Source organism: Ambystoma mexicanum, chromosome 1p, assembly GCF_040938575.1.
Source record: "Ambystoma mexicanum isolate Mex_15411 chromosome 1p, UKY_AmexF1_1, whole genome shotgun sequence".
NCBI classification, from domain to species: Eukaryota; Metazoa; Chordata; class Amphibia; order Caudata; family Ambystomatidae; genus Ambystoma; species Ambystoma mexicanum.
Window position 1 is genome coordinate 637,384,395 of NC_090921.1, and position 26,289 is coordinate 637,410,683.

At 47.9% G+C, this 26,289-nt stretch overlaps 1 protein-coding gene across 2 annotated transcripts in view; it reads right to left on the reverse strand.

The window, feature by feature from the left end:
• Positions 1–25,925, reverse strand: part of LOC138577950 (tetraspanin-3-like) — a 437,846-nt gene extending 411,921 nt beyond the window's left edge. The window contains exon 1 of one of the 2 annotated variants that reach the window (XM_069649670.1): positions 25,731–25,925. In XM_069649670.1, coding sequence (XP_069505771.1) covers positions 25,731–25,907 — 177 coding nt within the window. In that variant the 5' untranslated portion in view covers positions 25,908–25,925. The remainder of the gene's footprint in view (positions 1–25,730) is intronic. The other variant, XM_069649669.1, reaches the window with a different exon arrangement.
• Between the last annotated feature and the right edge of the window lie 364 nt (positions 25,926–26,289).

The window sequence follows — 26,289 nt, forward strand, 5'->3', positions numbered from 1 at the left end:
AAGAAGCCAAGAAGAAATAAGGAGGGTTGAGCCACATTTTTGGAGATTTATTTATTTATTTTTACATATGCATAGTTCCTAAACCCCGAGGCATCAGGGCGCTGCTGCGTACCAGTTACATGATACAAAAGCTTCAGACTGTGTGTCGTGGGCAGGATGACACAGACACGATAACAATACACTTTATTGCGATAGTGACTCAATGTTCTCTGACAGATTTAGCCAATGTGCATGGAGAGACCTAACCAGTCTGCTGGACTTCGATCTTCCATTCTACTTAGCTAGGTATTTGCGGGGCGGTGTTGCTCAGGCATCTGTGGGTAATAGACAATGTTTTGAAAATAATCCTTTCCCTAATAGGGAGTAAGTGTGCCTTTCTTTCTGGCAGCAGCAATGTGGTCGCTTTTGGGAATGTTTAAGGCTGCTTGGAGATAGTTGTTTTGGATTATCTGTAATTTATTGATGTTCCATTTGGAGGTCCCGGCAAAAAGGACATTGCAATAATCCAGTCTTACACCCGTGATTGCTCTTGCAATAGTTAGGGTGCTCTTTGGGGGACAGGAACTGTCTCGCTGAGTTGATAAGTTTGACTGTGTAAGCTGCCGAAGAGGCCACCGCACTCACTTGTTTGGTGAGCGATAGAGAGACATCCAGATAGACGCCCAATATTTTTACCGCCGTTGATACTGGGATCTGGATTCAATCGATCCTGAAGGTGGTGTACTGGGGGCTGAGCTTCTGCCGCATAGTGGGAGAGCCTACCAATAAGATCTCTATCTTGTCGTCGTTCAGACATAAGGGGTTCGTAGCCATCCCGGTCTGGATAGTTGCGTACACTTTGTTGAGCCTGAGGGAGTCTTCATCGTATAAGCTCGACAGGGGAAGGAGTATTTGGGTGTCATCAGCATAGTTGATGATATGCGGATGTCGTCCAGTAGGTCAAATAGGGTTTAGGTGAATATGTTGTACAGGGAGGAGGGGGGGACGCAAGATCCTTGAGGGACGCCACATGTATGGGAATAAGCAGGGCACTTGCAAGGTCTGAGAAGACTCATGGGTCTGCCCTCCAGGAAAGATGCTACCCATGCAGTGGCCTCGTGGGAGAAATTAGCAAAGACAGTGAGGTGGTGACAAAGGGTCTACTAGGGCGAAAGCGGCCGAGAGATCCAGTAGGAGGAGGATAGCTGGTGTGCCCTCCTCCTTGAAGGCATCCAGTTGGATTTTTGTATCCAATAGAGCTGATTTGGTGCCGTGACCTAGGCGGAAGCCCGATTGCTGAATCCCTAGGATCTGATTAGATTCCAGGTAATGTTGGATCTGAATGTAGGCTGCTCTACCCAAGATCTTAAGTAGGAAGGGTACTGTTGTAATCGGGGGTAGTTGTTGGGCACCGCCGGGTCCAGAGATGTTTTTTCAGGAAGGGGAGGACCCGGTATTCCTTTGAGGCTGGATGTGACCAGGTTGCTGAGAATGAGATGTTGATGAATTTAGTGATGAAGGGGACTAGTGCTTCAGAGCAACTTTGATAGATGCTGGGCAGATGTCTCCTTTACATTTGGACGGTTTGCGGTTTCTGAGGATATTGGCCGTTTTTAGTTCTGAGATACCTGTAAAGTGGATTGGAGGTGTGGGGTGTATTTTAGTGATGGGCGGTGAGTTGGGATGGGTGATTAATGCTGGTTTGTTTGCTATTGTGTGCTGTAGCGTGCATATTTTGGTATGCATGGCATTCTGGATATTAGTGGTCCAAGTTTCATCTTTGTTGATGCGGTTAGGGGCTGCGACAGGAGATTCTAGTTCTCTGAGTATTCTGAATAATTCTTTTGAGTTGGAGAGGTCTTTAGGAATTCTGGTATTGTAGACTTCAGCTTTGGCTGCTAAAATGGCTTGTTTGTATTTTGTAGCAAACTTATTAAATCTTATTTTATGGTGGACTGATGTTTTTTTTTCTTCCAAGTGGCTGCCGCCTGCCTCTTCTGAGAGCGCAAGTGTTGGAGGTCAAGGTGAACCAATGGTTGAGATGGCTGGTCGGTTTGGATTTTCTGGGGAGTAACGGGGCTAACAGGTTTACCGTATTGGTCAACGCGTTCACATAAATGTCTGCTAGGCTTTGGAGGGTCAGTATCATTAAGGCATTCCAGACTAAGTGGCAAGAGGGGGGGTGCAATCGACTCTTTGGTGATTTTGCGGGAGCTGCGGGCTCACGTGGGTAGTAATGTGGGTAGGGAGGGTAAGTGGTAGTATCCGTGCAGGAACGGAGAAGCTTAGTATGTGGTGGTCTGACCAAGGACAAGGGGTGTTTCAGGTGATGAGGATCTGGCTATTCAGGTCAGCTATGCAATCCAGGATTCTGTCTTTGTTGTGGGTGGGTGAGGCAACAAAGCGTATGAAGCCGAGGTCTGTGAGGGCATTGGCTACTGTGGTGACTGCCATATCTAGGGGGTCGTGGAGGCCTAGGTTGAGGTCAACCAATAGTACAACTCTGGACGTAGGCTTTATGCTATTGCCTATGGTATGGATATGGTCTTCCTCGAAGGTGGCTGATGGGCCTGGCTGGTGAAAGAGGATGTGTATGGTGATGGAGTCAGTGGGGGTAGTAGCCAATTTAATAAAGAGACACTTGCAGTGACCTTGTGTGAATATACTGCAAGGTCTGTTTTGGAGGGAGTCTCTATAGATGATTGATCTATCGCACCTCAGGATGGAGAATCCATCCGGGATGGCTAGAGAGTGTGCAGGGCTAAAGGTTTGGGCAAGCCAAGTTTCAATGATGGCCCATAAGTCTAGATTTTGCATGGTTATCAGGTCATGGATATCCCGAGCATGAGCCGGTTATGACCTAGCATTAATGAGGGCTCTGAGTAAGGCGGGGGGGTAGTTTGCACTCCGGGGGTGGGTCATGGTGGTGGGCGAGAAAGGGGTGGAGGGCTTCAAGGGCAGTGCTTTGTGAGGCGCCCTAGTAGTAATGTCATGTTCTGTGGGTTGCTCGACACAAGGTCTGCTGATGTCCTCAATGTGGAGGCAGTGAGCGGTGGAGCCGGGGTTCTGGCAAGTCGTTATTTTTCCAGCTTGTTTGTTAAAGTCATAGCCCGACTTTGTTGTTATGGTGAAGCGACTAGTGTGGGTTCTGGTACTAAGACGAGTGTTTTGTCTTAAGGTGGAAGCTAGGAAGTGGCAGGGAGTGACACTGGACGCCCTAAAGCATAGTTTAGTTGGGCGGGTGCTATCTATGTGGGTGGGCTTGTTCGGGGCTAATGTGGGGCAGTGCACAACTGGAGCTTGCATGCCGCGGTGGGACTGGTTGGGAGTGCTGCATGAGCATTGTAGGGGGGCCTGTAGGGAGGAAAGGCTGGATCTTGAGATGCTGTAGAGATGGGCAGATCTCTTGAAGGGGCAGATGCTGGGTTGGCGCACACCTGGAGTAACGTTAAGCAAGCGCACACTGGGTCTGTTCGGTGCAACCCTGGGTTCTGACATGAGATACATTGTGGAACGGGTGCTCACTGGGAATTGGGGGCTGCTAGCTGAGCCAAAAGTGATGCCAGATAGTAGGAAGTTCGTCGGGCAGGGGGTGGGAGAGTGTCGGGCAGCGTTGGGGTGTAGGACCTTCGCACACAGGGGCATGTCACTGCAGCAGAATAGAATTCCCAATGGCCATGCTGTTAGGAGGCTTCAATGGTAACGTGGGGCTTCGATGCAGGGATGACAGTGGCCATCTTGTCGGAGCCGGCTGTGGCCTTGGGCCTGAATGCAGAAGTTCCAAATCCAAAGTGAACGGGTTACAGTTGGGGTAGAATAGCGGGGGAGATCTGTGGCACGATTGTGCGGTGCCTAACACCTGCGGCACACAACACTGCACCCTTGGCCTGCACAGGGTTTGCCGCAGAGGGTCGGGTGCATGGGTTTTACTGTAGTGAGCATCAAATGTGGTGTAGAACATAGAGTAGGACCTTGATTGGGCAGCATGCTCTGCGGACCTGCGGCACACAACAAGTGTTTCAGGGCGCGACGAGGCAAGGGAGGGGTACAAGGGAAAACAAAAACAACGATCTTACTAGGCCCAGTGACATTGAGAACGCACAAGAGCAGGGGAGAGTGACAGGAGAAAATGCAGGGGGCAGGAGGGGAGTGGAAAGTGCTGAACAAGTGATCCTAACAGCAACAGGTAGTGCAGCCAGCTGGTGGCAAGTGCAATAATAAGCTGCAGACAAGGAATGACTAATACGTGCAGGAAGGGGACTGTAGGGTTGCAGATACATACCCAAGTGCAAGGGTTGCCAGGAGGCAGTGCGGGTAAGCTGCAGGGTGGGCAGGGGTCTGGGCCCGAAATCAGTGGGTAGCCAGGTGCTCAGCGCAGAAGAGGACAGATCAGCAGGGGAATGGAAGAGAGAAGGCAGAGGCAGAGAGGAAGGTCTTGAGGTAGTTCCAGAACCAAAGATGGTTCTCCTCAAGTTTCAGATATGCAGGGAGACTGTTTCAGAGGGAAGCCCTCGCCGAAGAAAGATCTACCCCCAACTCATTGCTTGGAGAAGCAACTGACCCTGAGGAAGTTGGAGGTGGAGGAATAAAGAGCTTGAGCTTGAGTAGGAAGGTATTTCCAAAGGGAGAGTTGAATGTATTTCAGACCCAGGCCCCAGAAGGCCTTGTGGACAATGCAAAGGGTCTTGAATTTAATATTTGCAGCCACTGAAGAGATTTCAGTGCACGAAACATACAATCACAGGGCTTGAGGCCAAGGACAAGACTTGCAGTCCTGTTCTGGATGTGTTGCAGAGGGCGGAGAGTAGTTGCAGGCAGATTTAGAAAGAGGTTGCTACAGTAATCCAGCCTGGTGAGAACCAGAGTTCTAGAGACAGTGAGCTTCTGGGGGAAGGAGAGGAAAGGAAGACTACCTCTGAGGAGGTGCAGTTGGTAGTTTGACTTCTTAGAGACTTCAGAGATGTGTGGGTGTGTGGTACAAAAGGAAAGCATGAAGTCAAAGATGACCCTGAGGTTCTTAGCCTCACAGGTGGGCACAGGGAGAGGGCCAAGAGAGGCCGGCCAGAGCATGACAGGAAAGGAGGGTGCAGGTGTGCCAATGAAGAGGATCTCTGTCTTACTGGCATTAAGTCCAAGGTCGTTGGCAGCACACCACTCCTGGATTGCAGACAGTCAAAGATGAGCGAGGGAGAAGAGGTGGCAGAGGGAAGCCTGCCAACGAGCTGAGTGTCATCCGCATAGCACTGAAAATAGGAGTAGAGCATCAATGCGGTGGGCAAAGGATGCCATGTATTGGTTGAAAAGCCAGGGAGAGAGGTTAGACCCTTGGGGTACAGCACAAGTGGAGAGTGAGATAGAGGAAAGGACCCAAGTTGACCTGGGAGGGTTGGTTGGAGAAGAAGGTGGTTAGCCAGGCCAGGGCGTGATCAGTGATACCCTGGTTATCACGGAGGCGGTTGAGCAGGATGGCATGGTTGACCATGTCAAAGGCAGAAGACAGATCGAGTAGGATGAGGACAGAAGAGAAATTAGAATCAAGTTTGGAGTGCAGGTCTTCACGGATGTTCAGGAGAGCAGTTTCTGTGCTTCTGGCTGCTCTAAAGCCAGACTGATGGTCATGGAGACAGCCAGTAGAATCAGTGTGAAGATTAAGCTGGGAGATGTCCAGCTTTTCCAGGAGTTTGCCCAGGAAAGGAGTGACAGAGATTGGGCGATAGTTAGCCGGGCAGGAGGGGGGGGGGGGGTCAGCTGTGTTTTTTTTTTTTGGAAGAGGGTACACAAGAGAGTGCTTCAGAGGGGAGGGGGGGGGAGGGCTCCAGAGGCAAAAGGGGTGGTTGCAGAAGTCGGCCAGGACAGGAGCAAGGGTGTCAATATGGTCCTCAATGGTTTTGGACGAACAGGGAAGAACCTGTTTGGACGAGATTTTCATAGATCAGACTTGTCTGGAAATCTCGACGGGGGAGAACAGAGGAAAGGAAGAGAATGAGGGAGGAGAGGCAGCTGCAGGGGGGGCAGAAGGCAGCGGAGAGAAGAGGGAAGAGAAGGAGAGGACGAGAGGGTGGACAGGATGTCCTGAGTTTTGGAGATGAAATGAGAGGCCAAGGCCTGGGAAGGGACAGAAGTAGAGACTGCAGCAGGATTGGCCAGCTCCTTGCAGATTTTAAAGAGTTTGGCCGAGTTGTTAGATGCCACAGAGATGCCGGCTCTCTTCTTAGTGCGGACAGAGAGCCGGTATTGCCTTTGGAGCAGGCAGTTTGTCAGAGGATGCACATGATGCCTGCCATTTCCTCTCAGACACCATACACTTGCGTTTAAGGATGACTAGGGAAAAATTGTACCAAGAGTTGCACTTGGCTTTGGGCTTCAAGCGGATCTTCATAACAGGGACAAGAACATTGAGGGTATCAGAGATAGAGTGGAGCTTGGAAAGGGTAGTCTCAGGATGAGAGTCAGCCAGAGGTGGAGGAGGGGGAAGTGGCAGAGACAGCCTCCAATGACACACGCTTCATGGGCCGGATGCCCGAGAAGGTAGGTGGCAGTGCTGGAGCAGGCCTAGCCTGCGGGGTAGAGATGGAGAGATGGGAGGAAAGGAGAAAGTGATCGCTCCAAGAGAGGAGTGGCAAGAGGGGAAGGTCTAAGGAGATGCGAACATCCAGCAGAGTGAGTAGGGCCAAGGAAAGAATAGAAAGAGAGAGAGTTGCAGAGGTTGTGAAAGAGTACAAAAGAGGGACAGAAAGCATCCAGGTGGATATTGAGGTCTCCATGGAGGGGGAGTTGAGTGATGTAGGCCAGGAGGGAGGATGAGAGGTCAGCCCACTCAGAGAGGAAATAGGTAGTCTGACCAGGTGGCCAATAGATCGGAGCAATGGTGAGAGAGTGACTGGGAGAGAGATGAAGCCTACAGACAAGGCATTCGAAGGAGGAGTAGGCTTGCGTAGGGATCACAGTGGCAGGAATCCACTCAGGGAAGATAAAGGCTACACTCCTCACCAGAATGGTTGGATCTGGGCGCGGAGAGGATTTTGTAGGCATCAGGGAGAGTGGCAAAGTTTGTGACAGAGCTGGCCGTGAACCATGTCTCGGTGAGACCGAAGACATTGAGGGCGAGTTCTTCCAGGAGACGGCAGATGTCAGAGGAGTGTTTCACAGCCGAGTGAGTGTTGCCGGCCTTGAAAGACTTCTGGGGAGGAATACAAATCAGAGATACACCTTGCAGAGGTATAGAAGGAGCCCGAGGGGGGGCAGAGGAGTGAGGAGAAGAGGGTGAGGTAGCCAATGAAGAGGCAGAGGTGAGCGGCAATGAAACCATAGGGGAAAGAGAGGGCACAGCAGGAGAGGGAAGGAAAAGGTTGGCCTGAGGGCCTTGGACGGTGCCATTCATATAGACATTAATGATTGCCTTAGAGGAGTGGAAAGGGTTCAGGAGGGCCACCCGCTGGGTGCCACTATTAATGGGAGAAGAAGAGAAAGGAGAGTGCAGAGACCATGTGAGGGGTACGAAGATCAGGCGAAGGAATGACAAAGAGCATGTCGGTGAGGATTTGTCTGGAGGAAGCACTGGTATAGGTGTCAGCGATAGGGAGACCAGGGTGTGAGGTCAAGATATCCTTTTTGAACTTCTTCCTACCACACTTAGTGAGAAGGGAGGGAGAGTCAATGGAGAAGCAGTTAGAGAAGATGGGAGAAACAGAGTACCATAGGTGATGTGGAGAAGGCTGAGGAGGAGAGCGAGGGGGAAGAGCGATAGGGGGAAGCAGGAGAGGTGGGGGGGAGACAGGAACAGCAAGACAGTAGTACAAAGTGGTCACTGCGGGCCAAAATAAAGCACACAGTACAGCCACACGGGCACAACAAAATTCAAATTTGCAGTAAAGGTGGAAACAGTACAGCCATGGGGGGCACAACAAAAATCTAATTTGCAGCAAAGGTGGAAACAGTACAGCCATGGGGGCACAACAAAAATCTAATTTACAGCAAAGGTGGAAACAGTACAGTCACTGTGTGGGTTTTATTGCAGCGAGCATCGAACGTGGCATAGAATGTACAGTAGAATGTCGGGCAGCATGCTCTACGGACCTGCAGCACACAACACTGTGCCCTTGGCCTGCGCGCACTTTGCCGCAGAGGTTCAGGTATGTGGTTTTAGATTAGAATGGAATTTTGAGTCTAGCGCATTTTAGAACGTGAACCTGTCAGAATAAGCATTACAATCACTGAGCACTACTTGTTAAGTGGGGGGCCATGGGGGGGGGTGGGGGGCGAAGTACTTGGGGGGGAAGGGGATCATGATTAAGATGGCCAGGCAATGGAGAGGACTTTATGAAATACCAACTTTTAAGATGCACCTAGGAACTTTGATTGTTACCCTGCTAATTCTGCATGCAATTTGAAGATATTTGGCTGGAAGCAATATCCTGGGAGTTAGTTTTTCAAGAGGATGCATTAAGCAAAAGACTGTGCATATTGTGATGAATTTGTCCCCTCATTTGAGACTAGGGAGGTGAGCTCACTCAGCTTAACACCCCATAAGGGATAGGGCAAGCAGGCTCCCATTAGGTGACCCTTCCCCTTAGAAGTCAGGAGGTCCAGAGAAAGGGAAGTCTCACCCCATCCAATCAACAGTGGAGCAGAAAGAGATATCCAAGGCTGAGCCCACCTAATGCTGACAGCCCTGCCCGGAGGAGGAGCGGCAACACACTGTCCAGAGAGAGCGCAGAGCACAAGCCTCCTGACCAGAGACTGGTCCAAGGACCAGCACCGCAGACTCATCGGAGGTCAGTGGGTGAAATGGCGCAAGCTCCACCGGCGGCGAGGAACCAAAGAGACACTGAGAAACCCGCAACGCCTGGACCGCATTCCTAGATTCTCCCAAGGAGTGGCACAACAAGACAAGAGGTATGCGGGTGCTCCAGGGAACGATATGGCTGGGGCTTGCCTGCCCTCTCCTATGACATGGTGAGGGAAGCAAGATCCCAAGGCAGGGCACGAGACACTAGACCCCTAGGCGGATGAACAAATCCATACCCCAAGGCAAGGTGAGATGAGACACCAGACCCCCCTAGGCGGGGTTCACTAAACCATAGGGGCACGAGAAACCAAACCCATAGGCAGGGTAAACAAAACAATACCCCAAGGCAGACCGAGAGCAGCGGGACCGCAAGGTTGGGCATGAGAAACCAGATTCCAGGCAGGGATAAAGAAGTCCTACCCTAACGGGGGGTGAGGGAAGCAAGACCCCAAGGTGGGGTAAGATCAAACCTGAAGACAGGGTGAAGGAAACAAGCCTCCTAGGTGGAGCGAACCCACACCCCAGGGTAGAGGGAGAGAGACCGAAACCTAAGAGGCCAGGGAACCCAAGAGCTGCCTATTTATTTTAAAATGTTTTTATTGCCATTTGTTAACGAAAACAGTTACACATGTATCAAATGTTAAAATCATCTGCTGCCTAGTTCACATGCACACGCATTTATGTGGTTTTAATAAAAAATTAACATAACAACAAACTTAAACTTACTTCACCTATCAGGCAACGCATTTTAGCTTCCATTACATTTTTCTTTGCCGGTGGCGTGGAGGTCATGTATAGTACCCTTAATCATTTTAAAATGTCCTTGTTAGCATTTATATATAGTGACAGTTGTACATGTGATAGCAGGTACACAGTTCTGGGGCACTTTGTCATGTGTGCATACTAGCCTGTCATTAGTAACTGATTAACAATTAACAAGCTAGAACTTTCTTCACTTGTCAGACAGCATGCATCATTGATCATCCCTTTTCATTCTTTGCAGGTACGCATGGGTTTTATTTAGTGCAAGCAATACGTATATCTAAGTGGTGGATCCTCTGCAGTATTGTTCAAGTACAATTGGTTAGTGGTAGCTCAGTGAGCTCCGTTATATAAGACCTGTATGCGTTAAGGGCGGTTTGTCATCCGAGGGGTGGAACATGTCCCATATCAGCGCTTTCCAAGCTTCATATGTATTACTCACATTTTCCTCTGCTCTGGTCACCCCCCTCATCCCAGACCCCAGTTTCTGCTTCTGCCCAATGCTCAGATTCTTTATACCAGTGCGCGTATTGCGGGCCTCTGGTTGATTTCCATGCCATTGCTATTGTTCTCTTGGCCAGTATGCATGCCATGTCCATGAATTTAACCACCACATGTTTGAATTTGCTGACCCTGGGGTATGCACCCAACAAACATTCTTTGGGGGACCAAGTAGATCGTACAATCACAGCTTTTTTTGCAGGCCTGTTCCCTTTGCGTCCAGAACTTCTGTATATGGACACATCCCAAAAAAAAAAAAAAAACATGTGCATCAGCCCCACCTCGTCTACTCTGCACCAGGGGCATAGTGGTTGTGACTTATTACAGAATTTAGTTATGCTCTGCAGTGTCATGTAAGATACATGACATTCAGCTGTTCGGGAGTTTGACACTTGTGTATAGCAGTATCCATTCCCTGTCTGTTATATCCCCTCCCAGGTCCGCCTCCCACCGTTCTTTCAGCATTGACCCATTGGGATTGGGTCTGTCTATCAGTAGGCTATTGTTACGCTCACCTGATATCCCCGGGGCGTCTGGAAGGCTCTGAGATCTGGAACCCTGGATGCGTAGTTGCCCAGTGCTGAATAAGCTGAATAATGAATCTTAGTTATTTGTAGGGTGAGCTATCCGTCCTGCGTTTCTTGTGCAGGGGTGCTTGACGTTTGTTGGCGAGCTGCCCGAGTTGCTTCACTGGTGCAGTACGCCTTCCTTGGTCCCAGGCCTACTGTGACCCCGAATCTGAGGGTAGGCAGGTAGGTTTGTTAATTTTAAGTCTTTGTTCTGTTTATGGTGGGAATTCGTTATGTCTTTATCTCCTTCTTTTCAGGTGCGAAAGTCTTGATACTGGCGTGCCGGATGGAGAGGCACGTTTCTAGGTAAGAGAAAGCGCGAAGCGCAGCACCTTTATTGTCTTTTAAAGCTAACCTGTGTTTTCTTCTTCTCCTCCTTACAGGCCGCTGTGGTGCTGAGAGTGGATGAGAGCTCGTTGAAAAACAGGCCCCCGGAATCCGTTAAGGTAAGTACAGCGCTGTGCAGTTGTTTAATATTGAAAGCAAACCTGAATATGTCTCTTTTCCTTTGCAGATGTTGCCGTGGTACTCCAGATGGAAGCGTGGTGTAGCGCGATGGAATTCGGGTAAGACTGATGGACTTCGATGTTTTGGAAGCACGCGTTCTAATATTGTTTTTCCCTTTCTCGTTATTGCAGGTCGCAATGTTCGAACAGCAGCTGTGGTAGCGGTTTGCCGGAAGTCCTTAAGCTAGTACTCACAGGTGAGTGATGTTTCTTCTTCTCTCTGTTTCCACAGATTGCAGCCCAGTTGAGATGCTGAGTACTGGATGGTGTTTTCTCAGGTAAAACAGAATAATCTTGTTCTTGCAGGATTACAGGAAGATGCTGAAGACCAGGAGCTGGACACGGTGAGCATCACGCCGCTGGTTGCAGAATAACACGAAGCGTGTTCTGCAGTCAGGAATTGGTTTATATAGCCCAGGTAAAGTAGTACCAGGGGAAGTAGTTCCAGGCCTGCCACACCCAAAACACTACACCGCATGGCTTGGTTCTCAGAACTAGACTGGGTGGATGCTTCCATGTTGGATTTAAAGGCCCAGGTACTGAAGTGGGACCTAGTTTGAACAGCCCTTCCTTCCTACATGATGCCAAAGAAGCCAGGACTGACTCTAGGAGCCCTTTTGCAGTGGTTTTAAGGCCCTCAGGGTTCTGGTGGGAGCCTGCTTGTGGCACAACTTGTGCCCCCTCACAGTGGTCATGACAGCTATATAGCCTGGACACCGGTTTCCAGCCATCATTCAGGGTGTATAGTGGGGTCAATAAGGGATTTGTCGCTGTTTCCTCAGGCCATTTCCCCCCACCTCTCTTTTGCCACTCCGAGTACTTTGGTACCACAAGAACTACCCTTTAGGTAACCCTTCCTTTTCCAGTAGGGATCCAAACTCCCTGAAAACCCCCTCCTGGTACATCTCACCCCAGGTATAGCTACCCCATCTCTCCCAGTGTCTCCATTTTACCTTTGCATACATCAGAGGCTATTGGAGTTTCAGGAGAATAAGGATGCCCCACCAGTCTTAACAGTGTCGTGACCCTATCCCCCACCTGCCTCCTTAGTGTTACAAGCATGGGGGCGCTCCCCAAGCAGCCCAACGGCACCCACAATATTTCCTTCAGGCGTACCGGAGCCACCAGGCACTGTAATAACCCTATTTCAGGAGTGGCCTCATCTGAAAGTCACTTAGCCACAAAGCCGAGTTGTGCTGCAAGATAAAATTTTTCCCGAACTGGTAGTTGCATCCCCCCCTTCCCTATAAGGCAGACATAGCGTTGAGCGTCAGTTTGTGTCTGGCAGCACTCCACAGGAAGTCCTTTAAAAGCACTTCCAGTAAACAGAAGAATTGGGCTTTGATATAGTAGTAGACGTTATTGAAGTAATATAGGAATCGCGTCAACATTATCATTTTGGTGATGGCTACCCTGCCCATCAATGATAACGATAACCTGGACCAGAATGCCATGGATCGCCTTAAGCCTTTCAGCACTGCTGCCGTGTTGCTTTTGTGCATCTGCTCAGGTATGTGTCTAATGTTCAGCCCTAAGTATTTGAACGATTCAAGCTGCCATTGAAGCCCCTCTCCTGCTTCCATTCCATTGCCCCTCAGGCCCGCTAGTGAGAAAATACAAAAATGTTCTCTGCTGAAACAGATACCAGACAACTTCGCGTAGTTTTCTAGCACCTCCATTTTCACAGGGATATGGTTTTCTGGGTCCCTCAGTTATAGTAGCACGTCATCTGCGTATAGCAATACCAAGTGGCTAACACCCCCCACCCAGACACCCGCTTCCGGGAACTGCTTCTGGAGATAAATTGCTAGCGGTTCCACCCCAAGCACATAACATAAGCGACAGGGGGCATCCCTGCCTGGTGCCCCTCTGTATGTCCCAGACCGATGACACCACCCTCCCAGATTTGACCCTTGCTACAGGTGTAGTGTTTAGTTCTTCCACCCATTTTATAAACTGTTCACCTATCCCAAACTCCCTCAACACAGCAATCAGCCACTCCCAATACAGCGAGTCATACGCTTTTATTGCGTTGAGCGAGATTATTGCATATTGCTCCTTGAGACGGCTGTTTGGGCCATAACGTGTTAGTCGGTACAGATTCACGGTCGTGCTACAGTCTGGTATGAAGCCATTTTGGTCCCCGTGCACCAAGTCCCCGATCACTCTAGAAAGCTGTTTAGCTAGTATAGTTGTCAATATCTTTATATCATAATTTAACATTGCTAATGGCCCATATGAATCGCGTTTGTCAATGGCTTTCTCGGTTTAGGGATTGGGATCACCAGTGTTTCCCTCATACTGTTCGGCAGTACCCCTCTTTCATAAGCTTCTTTAAACAGTTTGAGCAACACTGGGGTCAGTGTCAATGCATATTCCTTATAGAACTCTGGGGGGAGTCCGTTGCTCTCAGGAGTCTTACTAGAGCAGAGGTCTTCAAACTGTGGGGTGCGCCCCCCCCCCAGGGGGGCACGGCCACATCCCAGGGGGGCGCGAGAGACCAGCATAAAATGTAAAAAAATATCCTTTTTTTAATTTTATTTTTTAGATTGGAGGAAATGGGCAGGGCCAGCTCAGATGGTCAGACTGGGCCATAAAATGGCCTTAGGCACCAATGAAAAACTGGCCAGCAGTTGCAAATGGATATTCAGTCGTTTAGTCACAGACTGTTTGAATAGTACCCAAGGGGGTGTTTTTTGTTCAAATTTAAACAAATTGTGATATTTAAAGAATATTTATTCAGCAAGAATTGTCAAAACTGCTAGCTGAATAGTGAAGTAACTACTCAAACTGGCCCACATTGGCCAAAAAAGTGGCCCATTTTGACTGATCTACACTAGCATTTTTGGTACGGTCATTGCCCTATTGGCCTATAGACCAGTCCAAGCCTGGCGGGTAATCCATAATGGGTGAGGGGGTGTCCACCCACTGGCCCCCTCACCCATCATGGAGGAGCCGAGGAGCCAGCCCAGTGAAACACTGTGCACTCCCTCAGCTGCTTTTTCCAGCTGAGGGGGTGCTCCTGGGCTGGCTGAACTGTCAAAGGGAAACACTGTTTGCCTTTGACAGTTCAGTTCCCCAGCCGCACATGATCACTGGGGGGTGTTTTCAAATGCTGGCTGGGGCACTGCATGTATGTATGTATGTATGTATGAGGGGGTGCTCCTGTGCCTCCTCGCACATATGGGCAGAGCAACCTGGAGCGGGGCATTTTAGCAACCGCACGCAGGCCCCTGCAGAAGGTACGTTTATGGTGATTTATTTTTTATGCAAGTATGTGTATGGAGGTGTGTATGCTTGTGTTATGGGACTGTGGTGGGAGCAGGGTGGGGAGAGCCCAGGGTCTGTACTGGGAGTAGGGTGCTGTGATGGCAAGCAAAAGTTCATAGCCATTTCTACATACTGTCCATCTGGCACTTTTGGGGGGGCTCGGCCTGCCTAAAGTTTGCTCAGGGGGGGCCCAGGCCAAAAAAGTTTAAAGACCACTGTACTAGAGGCTAGTGATATAATTGCTTTCCCAGTGTCTTCAGCTGTAATATCTTGTTCTAGCCCTTCGCACTTCGTTTTATCCAACCTAGGCAACCCTATTTCTTCTAGTGTGCTTAGGATGTCCTCTTGGGGTACAAGTTTGTCGTGCTTATAAAAGGTGGGAGTATAATTCTCTAAAGGTGTCATTTATTCCCTCTTGAGACGTGTATGCAGTGCCCCTGTCATCTTTGAGTACTGTGGTCAAGTGTCTCAGGTGTTCCCTCTTGCAGCCTTGATACTAGCCTGCTCAGCTTATTCCCCTCTCCATGTGCCCTAGCGGTTTTCACAGAATAATCAAACTTTGACAGCCTCTCCCAGGCATCACAACAGTTCCTCCTGATCTTAGTCAGGTCTAGTTCCACCTCTCAGTTTCCCTGTGCTCGAGATTCCTTGCTCTTAATGTCCTCTTCCCACTTTTCCAGTTCTGCCCTCTGTGTCTTACGAATACCACCCGCACTTGCAATAACCTCCCCTCTCACCACTACGTTCATCACTTCCCACACCTTGCTCCAGTCTTTTACACTACCCACGTTTCACTCCATATACTCCTCCAATTTGGTTCTAAGCTCTTCACTAAAAGCTTGGTCAGTCAGGGCATCTGTGGGCATGCGCCACATAGGTAAGGGAGGTCTAGGCCCCAGCATGCACCATTCCACCAGTAGCAGCGAATGGTCTGATACCGATCTGCCCAAGGATTGGGCTGATTCTACTTCTGCCAAGTGGTTCCTACCCAGGAATACATAGTCTATCCTGGTTTGAAGGTCATGCGATGGAGAGAAGTAGGAGTAGCCTCTATCATTGGGGTGTAGCTCCCTCCATACATCAACCAAGTTTCGGCTCCCCATAACGTATTCAATGCCGTGGAGGTTGCTGCTGATCTGTTCACCAGTGGGAAGGACCTGTCCAGATCTATGTTCCTGACACAGTTGAAATCCAATAAAAAAACATTCCAGATACAGTGTTATTCTAGCACACGGCATATTAGAGTGCGCTGGGATCCCATGGATGGGGGAAATAGGAATTAACTATACATAATTCCACTTGCTTTATAGTATCAGATACCTCCCATCTGCGCCAGCGGCCTTCCCTTGTAACCAAAAGGGCACAGTGTGGCTTATCCAGGTGTAAGCTCCAAGCATATTTGGAATATGCCACTCCATATCCTTGTCCCCCCCAGCGTTCTTTCACCTTCATCATATCGCCCTCCATTAGATGGGTTTCTTGTAATAGTGCGATAACACTCTTTTTTTCTGTTAAGGAAGGTGATGGCATGGTTCCAGCACAAGTATGAACCCATTCCCTGAATATTTCATGTTAGTATCCTAATGTTTGCCGCCATGACTACACAAAGCCGCTACCCTACGTTCCTCTCCCGCCTCATACACACACACCCACCCACACAGTATGCACCCAGCCATTTCCACCTCTCGCCATAGCATCCCCAGCCCCCCCCATCCTCCAGCCTTCCCAATTAACCCTACTGTTGCATTTGCCCTGTCAAGTGAAGTACCTAAAATAAGATGAACAACAAACAAAACTAAACAAAATCGCCCAGCAGCTGCTACCGTCTAGCAGCGCTCGGGCACCCACGCACCATCATGACCCATCCAGCTCATTGTGTACGAGCTGCATTTTGTCTGCAACAGGCCGACACCAACCATTGCACGGGTTAGACCCATGGGCCCAAGTTAAGTGGCCAGGTGTCGCCCCTGTCTAATTTAAGTTTCATTTGCATGTCTCCCCACTCCCACCTCCCTTTCAGGGCGAGGCGTTGTTCAAGTGACCTTTTCCTCGCCTCCTGCCAGATTGTTGTGTTCCAGCCACATAGCAGCTGCAGCCGGAGTCTCAAGGAAAATAGCACGACCCGTGTTGATCACTTTAAGTCTGGACAGGTACATTAGCATGTATTTAATGTTCAGTTGTCAGAGTCTGGCCTTGATCGTCACAAAGGAGTTTCTGGCTCTTTGCACCGTGGGCGTGTAGTCTGGGTAAATGGCTATGTTGAAAATGTCTTGTCGTATCTCCCCTCCTTCTCTCGAGTGTTTTAGTATGGCCTCGCTGTCCTGAAAGTTCAAGATCCTTGCAATCATCAGTTGGGGGTGTGATCCTGGGGGTGGGGTGGAGGGTCTTTTCTGTAGGGATCTGTGGGCCCTTTCCACTGTGAACCCCTGCGAGAGGTTACCAGCAACCCCCTCTTGTAGTAGCAAGGTCTTTACAAACCTCGTGGGGTTCAGGCCCTCCATCCCCTCAGGGACACCCAGCAATCCCAAGAGCTGCCTAGACGGTCAAATGGGCCAGAACTTTCTTGGTAAAGCAAACCAGGGAAAGGAGGCAGGACACAGACCAGCCGAGCCCCAAAGAGGAGGAAAAATAGGACCAGAGACATTTTTGTGGATTTAACGGAACTGTGTAGCAGAAAGACTGATTAAAAGACAGACTGATACTGTGCATCAGGGGCAAGAAGCCCTGTTGAGAAGGCCACTCTAGGGAGGGGGTCAGAAGCCAGCCACCATTCAGTTGCGAGGGCCAAAGGCCTAATTTTACTCTTTTGTTGGGTTTCTTTTGAGTTAATAGGGGTATGGACAAAGCTTAGGTTAGTGTAGGATTCTGGATGGAGGACTTTCCTTGGTTTTTGTAAAGATATCATGACTAGACACATTTGACATTTTAGAGTTAAACATTAGACAATGGGCACAGTTCAGGTTTTGGGCAAGTAAAAAATAAATAAAAGAAAGTTGAATACAGTGTTCCCTTGTCCGTCTCCTGACTCTGACCTGTCACAGTAATCAGAATTATCATTAGAACATGGGGTATGTGAAAAAAATGCTTAGACATATGCTCTAACAAGGGGTAGTTTTATTTGCAAGACTTGCCTCATCAAAATGTCAAGATTTGTGGCCGAGGTGGGTGCTAGGCATGGGTAGAGAACAAACCTTCCTAATGCACCACTCACCCATGTTACCCGAGATTGGAACTGTAGGCTTGTGCCGACAAAAGCTCAAGTGTGTGCTGTGCTGCGGAATCCCACCGTGTCCCGTGCTGAAAACATAGGGAAAGGAGACCTCTGCTACTGCATCCCGACTTATCATTTGTGAACACTTCTTTCTCAAGAAAACGTGTCCCACACTTTCTTTTTTTTTTTAAATGTGAGATGGACAGCTGCTTCTTTGTCTTACGTTGAGTTGCTGCCCCTGTGTACCAAGGAAAGTAGTCAGCCCAGTTATTGGAGGGAGACAGTGCAATTGTACATTATACTCTTGAGGTTGCAGGCACCATTGCTCAATGTGGAGCATAGGTCAAGGTGCAGTACTGGATATGCTACAGCGGACAATCTTACAGTTCTACTATTCTCTGAAGGTATCCAAATAGTTGCACAAGAAAATGGAGACAACCCCATTTGGAGCACAAATGTAGAATATGTATTGTTTAATTAGACTAAACACTAAACTAAGATAAACACTACGCTCTCCCTAGTTTATGTGCGGTTCCCACTGCCCCTTCATGCAATGGTGTAAGCCTACCTAAAAGGAAAGGTAAGCACCCAACTCATTCTTACTCCATCATCAATTAAAAGACAACTGTTTTTTTAATAGAATGCAGTGAGAACCAAATTCCATGGTTGGCTGCGTCGGGGGGAAAATAGAAAAATACCCCATCAGGGGCTATACAAATATAACCAGACCAGCAGCACCAAAGGATATTGGGACAGGAGAAAGGTGCAAGACAAGATAATATATAAATATGTCAATATACGCCACTAAAAACAATAACAAACAAATGTAAAATAACAGATTACTATTTTTCGTTAGCAAATTGCACTAGTTAAATCATAGATTTGTCCCACTGAGGATGTAAGAGAATAGCCCATGGTTAGCCCCTCCTTATCCCAGCCGGACCTTCTCTAAATAGCAACGCGTCGAGGTACGCCCAGTGCTTAATATGCGGGGGTATTTGCCACGGCTCAGCCCCCGCACTTATTTCTGAAACCAGTTTGATTAAGTTGTGGCATTTTGGCAACTTTATTATTGTTATTGTCAGTCTTTTGTAGTGACACAAGCAACAGCAGTGTGGCCTCGGTTGGAAGGTCATGGCCAGTTATCAATTTTCATGAATAACAATGAGTCAGAAGGTTTCAAAGCTGGTCACTCATGCTAGCCATGCCGGCAAACTGCTTCACTCAGCCTGCATGACATTGGTGCACATTCTCCACCTCAATAACCAGCAGCACTGCCACAGCAGGGTGGGTTGGCAACAACAGGACGGTCACCAGTGAACAGCTCCAGCACAGGGACAAGGTTAGTGAAAAGGCAAATGTCGAAGAGTGCCTGTCATGGGTTACAGCTTATACAAGAAGACCATACTGCAGTGCAAGATTCAGTCAGGTGACACACACATCAACTGTGAAATGCAAAGATGTGGTCACTTTAACCTACAATGTACTCCATCCTAGAATGAACAAACTTGGAATTTAGGTCGACATAAACTTCTATTTTGGACAAACGGACTACACCACATACTTAAGGTCAGTAATATATGTGTGATCCTTCATTGATTTGTTTAGTTTTTCTGCACATATCGAATGTATAATTGTTCCAATTCTATGTTGTGTGCACTGTACATTTTAGGAGTTTCATTCGGCTCCGATTTGTTTTTAGGATTGTATATATGTAAAAAAAACAAGAGATTCCTTTATGTTTTTCTTCAATATGGTTTGTTGAGTATTTATGTTTTCTGTCACTGTAAAGAAAAACTGAGGACAAAAACTATGTCTCTCAGCAGGAATAAAGAAAAAGAAATTAAAAAAAGAATACAGATCATGCTAAAGGAGGGAAAATAATCCCCCGCTCCCAACATTTGTCCTGATAAAAGCTAAGCGAGTATGCTTTTTTCTCTCACCGAGTTGAAAATAAATAGCCATTCACTGGCAATTCTGTAAACCAATGCACACACAGTCCACAATAAAGCAGGCTATTGGGACACCTTCCTTTTGTTATATAGCTTTCTGCAGTGTTTGACAGGAAGTTTCATTAGTTCAGTCATGATTTTGCCTGCATTTGTCCATCAATTCGCCACTGAAGGAAAGCATGGGTGCTGGGTGCTCTTTTGTCTGTGGTTAGATGGTCAATATGTTGCACTGGCCACTGATAGAATTAGAGAAAAATGTTAACAATTATGTGTTTTAATGAAACACTAACATTTATGTTATTTCGAGTCATAACTAATAGGTTATGTGGACACTGCCAGAGTCAGATCCTTCATCACCTTCAATGAACCTGTGGGAGTCGCAGCTTTAACCCCAAATATGTTGCCAAAGCAGACGTAAGTGGTGGCCACCACGGTGTGTCACAGGCATGCTAGAAAATATTTGGGGCAAGACACTTATTTTCTTAGAAATTAAGCACCGAGTGTGCCCGACAGCTTAAGGTGCAAAAGCAGTAGTCCCAGAACGCTGGCTGTCCGTGAAATTGCTAGGCGTCCTTGCAGGGTTACTCTGAAGGCGGGAGGAAAAGGAGCGTGTCGGTTGCCAGTTCTCAAGCAGCAGGCAATGGGGAGTAAGTATCAAACAGATTGCTAGAGGCAAAAGGCAACACGGCTCACCAACTAGGACAGCCTCCAGCAGGACGCCTCTATTCCCTGCTGCAGCTCTAAACAAAAGTCAGTGGCTAAATCGCCCACAGGCTCACCAACTCCTGCAGGCGCACAAGCCCCCGCGCCCCAGACTCCTGCGGGTTTCACTAATAACATCACACAGTAGGGGAGGCATTCTGCCATTGGGTCCCGCTCTGCGAAGTAATGTGGGAGGGGGTATTCATTTCTTTATCCGAAAAAAATCAGAAAACTATATTCCCAAAGGCGTGAACCCCCACAGTATGCATTGTATGCATTGTAAATTGATAGAACAGTGCCTGTAGTGCCTAATACACCCTACCATTGTGTGTATTTCAACACATATGCAGAGTACCAGATCCACCATGGGGTTACATGCTAAATGTGATTCATACATCATGATGTTGATTTTCCATGTAACCTTTCTCCGATACCAATATTTGTTATTGATATTGGAGGACAAAATTATTTTTTTTAATTGTCATTTAAAAAGAAGTGAATTAAATTGTGGTTGACTGAACAGAGTTAATATACTGGCCGATAAGTGGCAATGTTGGAATTAGATTTATAAATATGCTTGATCTATTGTGTAACTGTGTGCGTGCACGTTTTATTAGTGAGAATTTCACAGTCGGGTCAGTTCTAGTTTTTGTAAACGAGTTCTAAACGTATTGATATTGTATTGTGGCGACTTCCCCAGCATAATGTTAGGCGACCCCTTTTCAAATTATTTTATTTGAATAAAATGACATTTTGATCCATGCTAATCTTGTGGGCTGGGATTGTAGATCCAGGAGCATTAAATCAGGGCATACACTTTAGCAAGATCTACAACTGAGTCCACAAACGATCAAACAGCTACCACAAACATTGCCCCACGCTGCTGGTTGACCTGCATTCTTCAGGACTAGTGTCTCACGGGTGATGGATTGTTTCTACTCAGTTTTATGCAGTAGCTATGATGATTTCTACCGCTTCACGCAAGCCAATGATTGACCCACCACTCTCCTTCCAGTAGGTGTACACCAAAACATCTGTAATAGAAAGAAAGTGACTAGCAGGTTCACACATCAAATTCTCCCATTGACCAACTAAGTACAATGCCAATAATGAGGGACTAGCTCAGTGTACTCCATTTGGACAGTTGTGTCCACCTGGTCCTCCTTTGTCAGTCTGTTCAATGATAGTGACAGGGTCATTGCAGTATCCCTAAGGCTTATAATAACAAACCACACAGGATTACCAGGCTGTAACTTGATCAGGTGTAAAATTAGCAATCCCTGCTTACCTCTACTTGATGCATTTAGTTGTCTCCCTCCAAGGAAGTTACCTCTGCATGGCCTGCATGGAGACCACATCACAGCCAAGGTTTCCATTTCTATCTGGGAATAAGGTTGTATACGAATCGACCGTTTCACAATTGACCAAATTTAAAAAGGTCAATTAAGACACATGTGGGTGGAAACAACCCCCCCCCCCCCCCGCAACACCCCACCCAATCCAAGCCCCCCCAAACCCCCTACCCAATCCCCTTATATTATTATAAACCAAAACCAACCCACTATAAATATAATAATTAAAAGGTCAATTGTACAGAAGGTCAATTAGGACCATTGTAATTCAGTCAAAAGGTCAATTGTGATCCGTCAATTAGGGTAATACCGGGAATAAACCTGCTTGTTTCAATCTGAGCTGTGCCAGCAGAGGTAATGAAAGCCACAGTGCCACTGGAGTCTTCCTATAATAGCATCACACTCATGCCACAGGGGCTCACATCCACCATCATTCCTGATAAGAATGATGTATTGAAATAGGGCCCAGCGGTGCCAGCAGTGAGCACATAATCTTCCGGCTGAACACCATTCCTGGGGTGATCAGAGCAAACCAATGACACTTCTCTGGGTTTTTTGTCTCTTACGGCCCCGCTGTGGTAGATGAACCTCCCACAATTGTTTAGACATGTGCCACTTAACATGCATCTCTGGGGAGGTATTGATCTGTGAAAACATAGCCAGTAGAATACTGTATGAATTCACACTTCTTAGGATTGAGGGACCAAGTTGTCCGAGCCTCCCTTTAGACACTTGAAAAGGTCAACAATTAGCAATGGAACTAGCATAAACGAGGAGGTTATCATTGACCATGCTTTTGAACACTGCACACATCTAAAGGTACACGAAGTTCAGCTGTTCGCAGATATATATACACACACACACACACACACACCTCCTGGGGAGGAGAATGCCATTACATACCTCGAGTTTTAGTGCCGGGGACCTGGATGATAGCCAGCATTTAGGTGCAACTTTGAAAGTATGCTGTATTATTACTGATTGTGGGAATGGTGTGCTTCTATTGCTTTGCAGCCCAGTTTGGCAAGCACATCTCCAGATCATGTCTGGCTGCTTTGGTTTGTTGTCAGTCATGATGGGGCACACACATGTGGCGGCCTGCTGCTGTTCTTGTGGAAGGTGTGCAAGCTCTGAAGTAGGAGCAAAATGAGCGCACTTAACTATGTGGCCATTACGTTTAGATTTGAATTAGCCAATGCTTTTTGAAAAGTTGAATTTCTGATGGACTTTTTCCGCACGGGGGTGATATGAAGCTGCAGCGATTTGCAGGCTGGAGCTGCTGCCCCAAAGGCAACACAGTAAGGCTTTACTACGAGACACTACAAAGAAACAAAGGCTTGCAATGCCCGACGTGGGAGGGGAAGAGATGGGGGAATATTTATGAACGAATGTGCCACCCTCCGTTTTTGTTGTTTGGAGTGTGTACCTTGTAATTGTGCGATAGCTCAGTCTGTTGGGAGTCAGCTGCAGCAATGTTACCCTTTGTCTTCCATTGTGTAGGAATGAACATGCTAGACAAGACACAGCTCAGTTTGCTTGGAAGGTTCGAATACCGCACCTCTTTTCCTGGTGCGGTCGTTCGACCCTTTTGGCACGTTAGGTCGGTTGCTTTATGCACCTCCTGCAGGCATCTAGGTGCAACCTGTTGGTTGCTGGCTCGACTGCTTGCAGGACTAACTCAGACTTTCATCTTTCTGAAGTCCACCGAATAACCCGTCTTGGGCTCGGCAGTGATAACACCCGTTCGCCAAGCACTCTCACAATTCAGTGTGTGTCTGTCATGCTTTATATAAAATGGTCAATATTATTGCATCCCTATCATCTGGCTGTGGTGGCCTGGGGATCACGGATGTCACACCGTGCCTGCATCAAGTTGCAGCACACACCCTTTTGCATGAACCGCATTGATTGGTCCGGTCACTCAGTGACGCACATCGATCGGGCATACACATGCGACAGATGCACAGGTCTTCCCAAGACATCAGTCCAGGGTACTATTATGCAAGTGCGGCCCCTGTGCCTCGTCCTAAAGCGCCAGTCACTGTGCCCCCGGGAATTCTAGCGCCCACAACTGCCAAAAGTTATGGGCTGCCCTCCACTCTGGTTGGAGCATTTCTGGCTCACACACGTGACCTCTGTTTTAAACCCAGCTCCACAGCCGAACACATTTTGTGATCCTGTGCATAGAGTCCCTACTACACATTCTTAGCCCCCCTCATCTGCTTCAATTAAGAGCTTCAATTTAGAGCACTGACATACCAGCCAACATATAATAAAAAAGCAGTCAGTCTTTCATTTGTGGACATTTAGATCATTGGCACCCTCTTATCAATGGCTTACGCCATTGCTCTATTCCCCTTCTCATTCCACACCTGCACACTTTATTGCATCCTCCTTTCAAATAGTGCACTCTCCTCCTTGCGCCCTGGTGCCTATAACTGCAAAATACAACAATAACCGCCAAAACTATTGGCATTGCCAATGCTTGTTTTACCTGGATGTGGGCTGTGTCAGAGTAATGTTAGCAGTTCTTCTCTTGGCATTGCCAATGCTTGTTTTACCTGGATGTGGGCTGTGTCAGAGTAATGTTAGCAGTTCTTCTCTTGGCATTGCCAATGCTTGTTTTACCTGGATGTGGCCTGTGTCCGAGTAATGATAGCAGTTCTTCTCTTGGCATTGCCGATGCTTGTTTAACCTGGATGTGGCCTGTGTCAGAGTAATGTTAGCAGTTCTTCTCAACATATTAACAGGATGTAGGGTCCATTAGATTCGTGACTTCATTGTTATATCTGAGCATAGCTAGCAATCCTGCTCAATGAGATACACAAGACTGCAATACCCATGATGCAGTCTGATTTGCTGCCAATACCTCACATTGGTCAAAGTCTCATCCTTACTCCCAGCTCTCTAAAGTGTGTCCATGTATGACTAGACCATCCACATTTTATTTAGACCATGTATGTAATACGTGAGAGATACGTTAAGAACGGACGACACAATTGGAACACGTTTAGGTTATATTACATGCAATGTTTGTGTATAAATATAAACTACACTTTTTGAATTATCAAATATAGGATATACTCATGGGCTGTGAAGAATAAAAGTTGCAAGGCCTTGATTATACACGTATGTTAAACACATGCAAATAAGGAGATGGTGCAAACACACGCCACAAGTTCGGATATAGAAGACAAAATGCAGCACAAACAGTATTTGAAGAGACTCGTTTGCATCTAGCAACGATAGGTGTGCTCAAAGGCTCACTCCCCCCCCCCCCCCAGCCCCTTGCTTGAGTATTTCAGTCAGTACTGCTTTAAAAGTCAAATGTGTTGCCCTGCCCTGCTCTTGGGTAACCTGTTTCTTGGTCACAAGACGCCTGCGGGCACGGGGTGCAAGCTCACGAGGCACTCCATGCCTGGACATTAAATGTAAGCCTAAGAAGAGGGCAGTGTCGCCGCCTTGTGGCGTTGTGAGTGAGGTGCGAAGGGCGTCCCTACGCTAAACATATAAGGTGTCCAAGAGTGGCGAGCTGCATATATATGTATATATGTTATAGCCGGACAAATCCGGTCAAGACTCGAGACCTGGTGTGAGTGGGACAGCGACGGGAAAACAGTTGGGTGATTGAAACGGAGCAGTCGCTGCGAGTGAGACAGGTGACATAGTTTAGGGAGGGGGGGGCTGTAGGTAGAACGCTGGGTAGTGGTGAACCGTTGACAGGAATGGTTGTGCGAGATGAGTAAGGTGGCTTTTTTTCGGGTCAAGGGAGTGGCGTGGGTGACAGGTCAGGGGGTTGGGTGGGTCGCAAATGTTTATTGGATAGATTACCTGTTTCGATAGAAGATGGGTAGAGGAGCCATGGGGGGGGGGGGGGGGGGGTTGCCGCGTGAACTGGCTCATTCTCTAGAGTCACCTTTCCACGCTAACCTGATTTTTATTTAACAAAGGCATTTGCACGCTGGGCCTCGAGGCTTTTACGTCGTTGACTAGAAAACACATGCAACGAGCCGTTGGTTGGAACGGTGGTCTAGGTTAACAGTACGTGATCTTGCAACTCATCCAGTGTGTGTTTGGGGTGAGTGTAGCGCGCCCAGGCAACCTGGGATCATTTCAGAGATGGCGTGCTACGTCTTACCAAAAACAGAAGGCTGACGAGCTTCAGCACGCACAGACAGCCGCCCCCGAGCTGATCTCCCATTGCCAAACCACGGTGGGGGGCCTCGCGGGGCCAGATCAACGCAGAAAGCGACCCGGCCGGCGTTAAACACTGCCTGCTTCCCACTCGCACTGCTCTCTCTGCTTTCAGTTTCATATCTTTGCCTCAGTCCGCCCTTTAAAGAGACAGCAGGTCTCGAGCTCCGCTGTATTCGATCATTGTTTTAATTTTTTACTTCTTCCTTGCGAAACAAAATGGGTGATCATTAGGAGCCAAGACCGTCGGGAAGAACTCTCCCTGCTTCGCTCTTTCGAAGTCTGGGAACAAAACAGAAGACTCATTCGTAACAAAATGTGCAAGAGTTCAAATCAGGCGAAAGGGAATGCAGACCTGCCAAGTGTCACACATCTAGTGTGAAACCCGTTTGTATGCACTCTGTCACATTCCAGCAAGCCAAGATAATGTCACACATAGGAGAGGTGCTAGAGCTGAGGCAGTAGTATACCTTATGTAGCTCGCTCCTATCCAAGCTATCTGC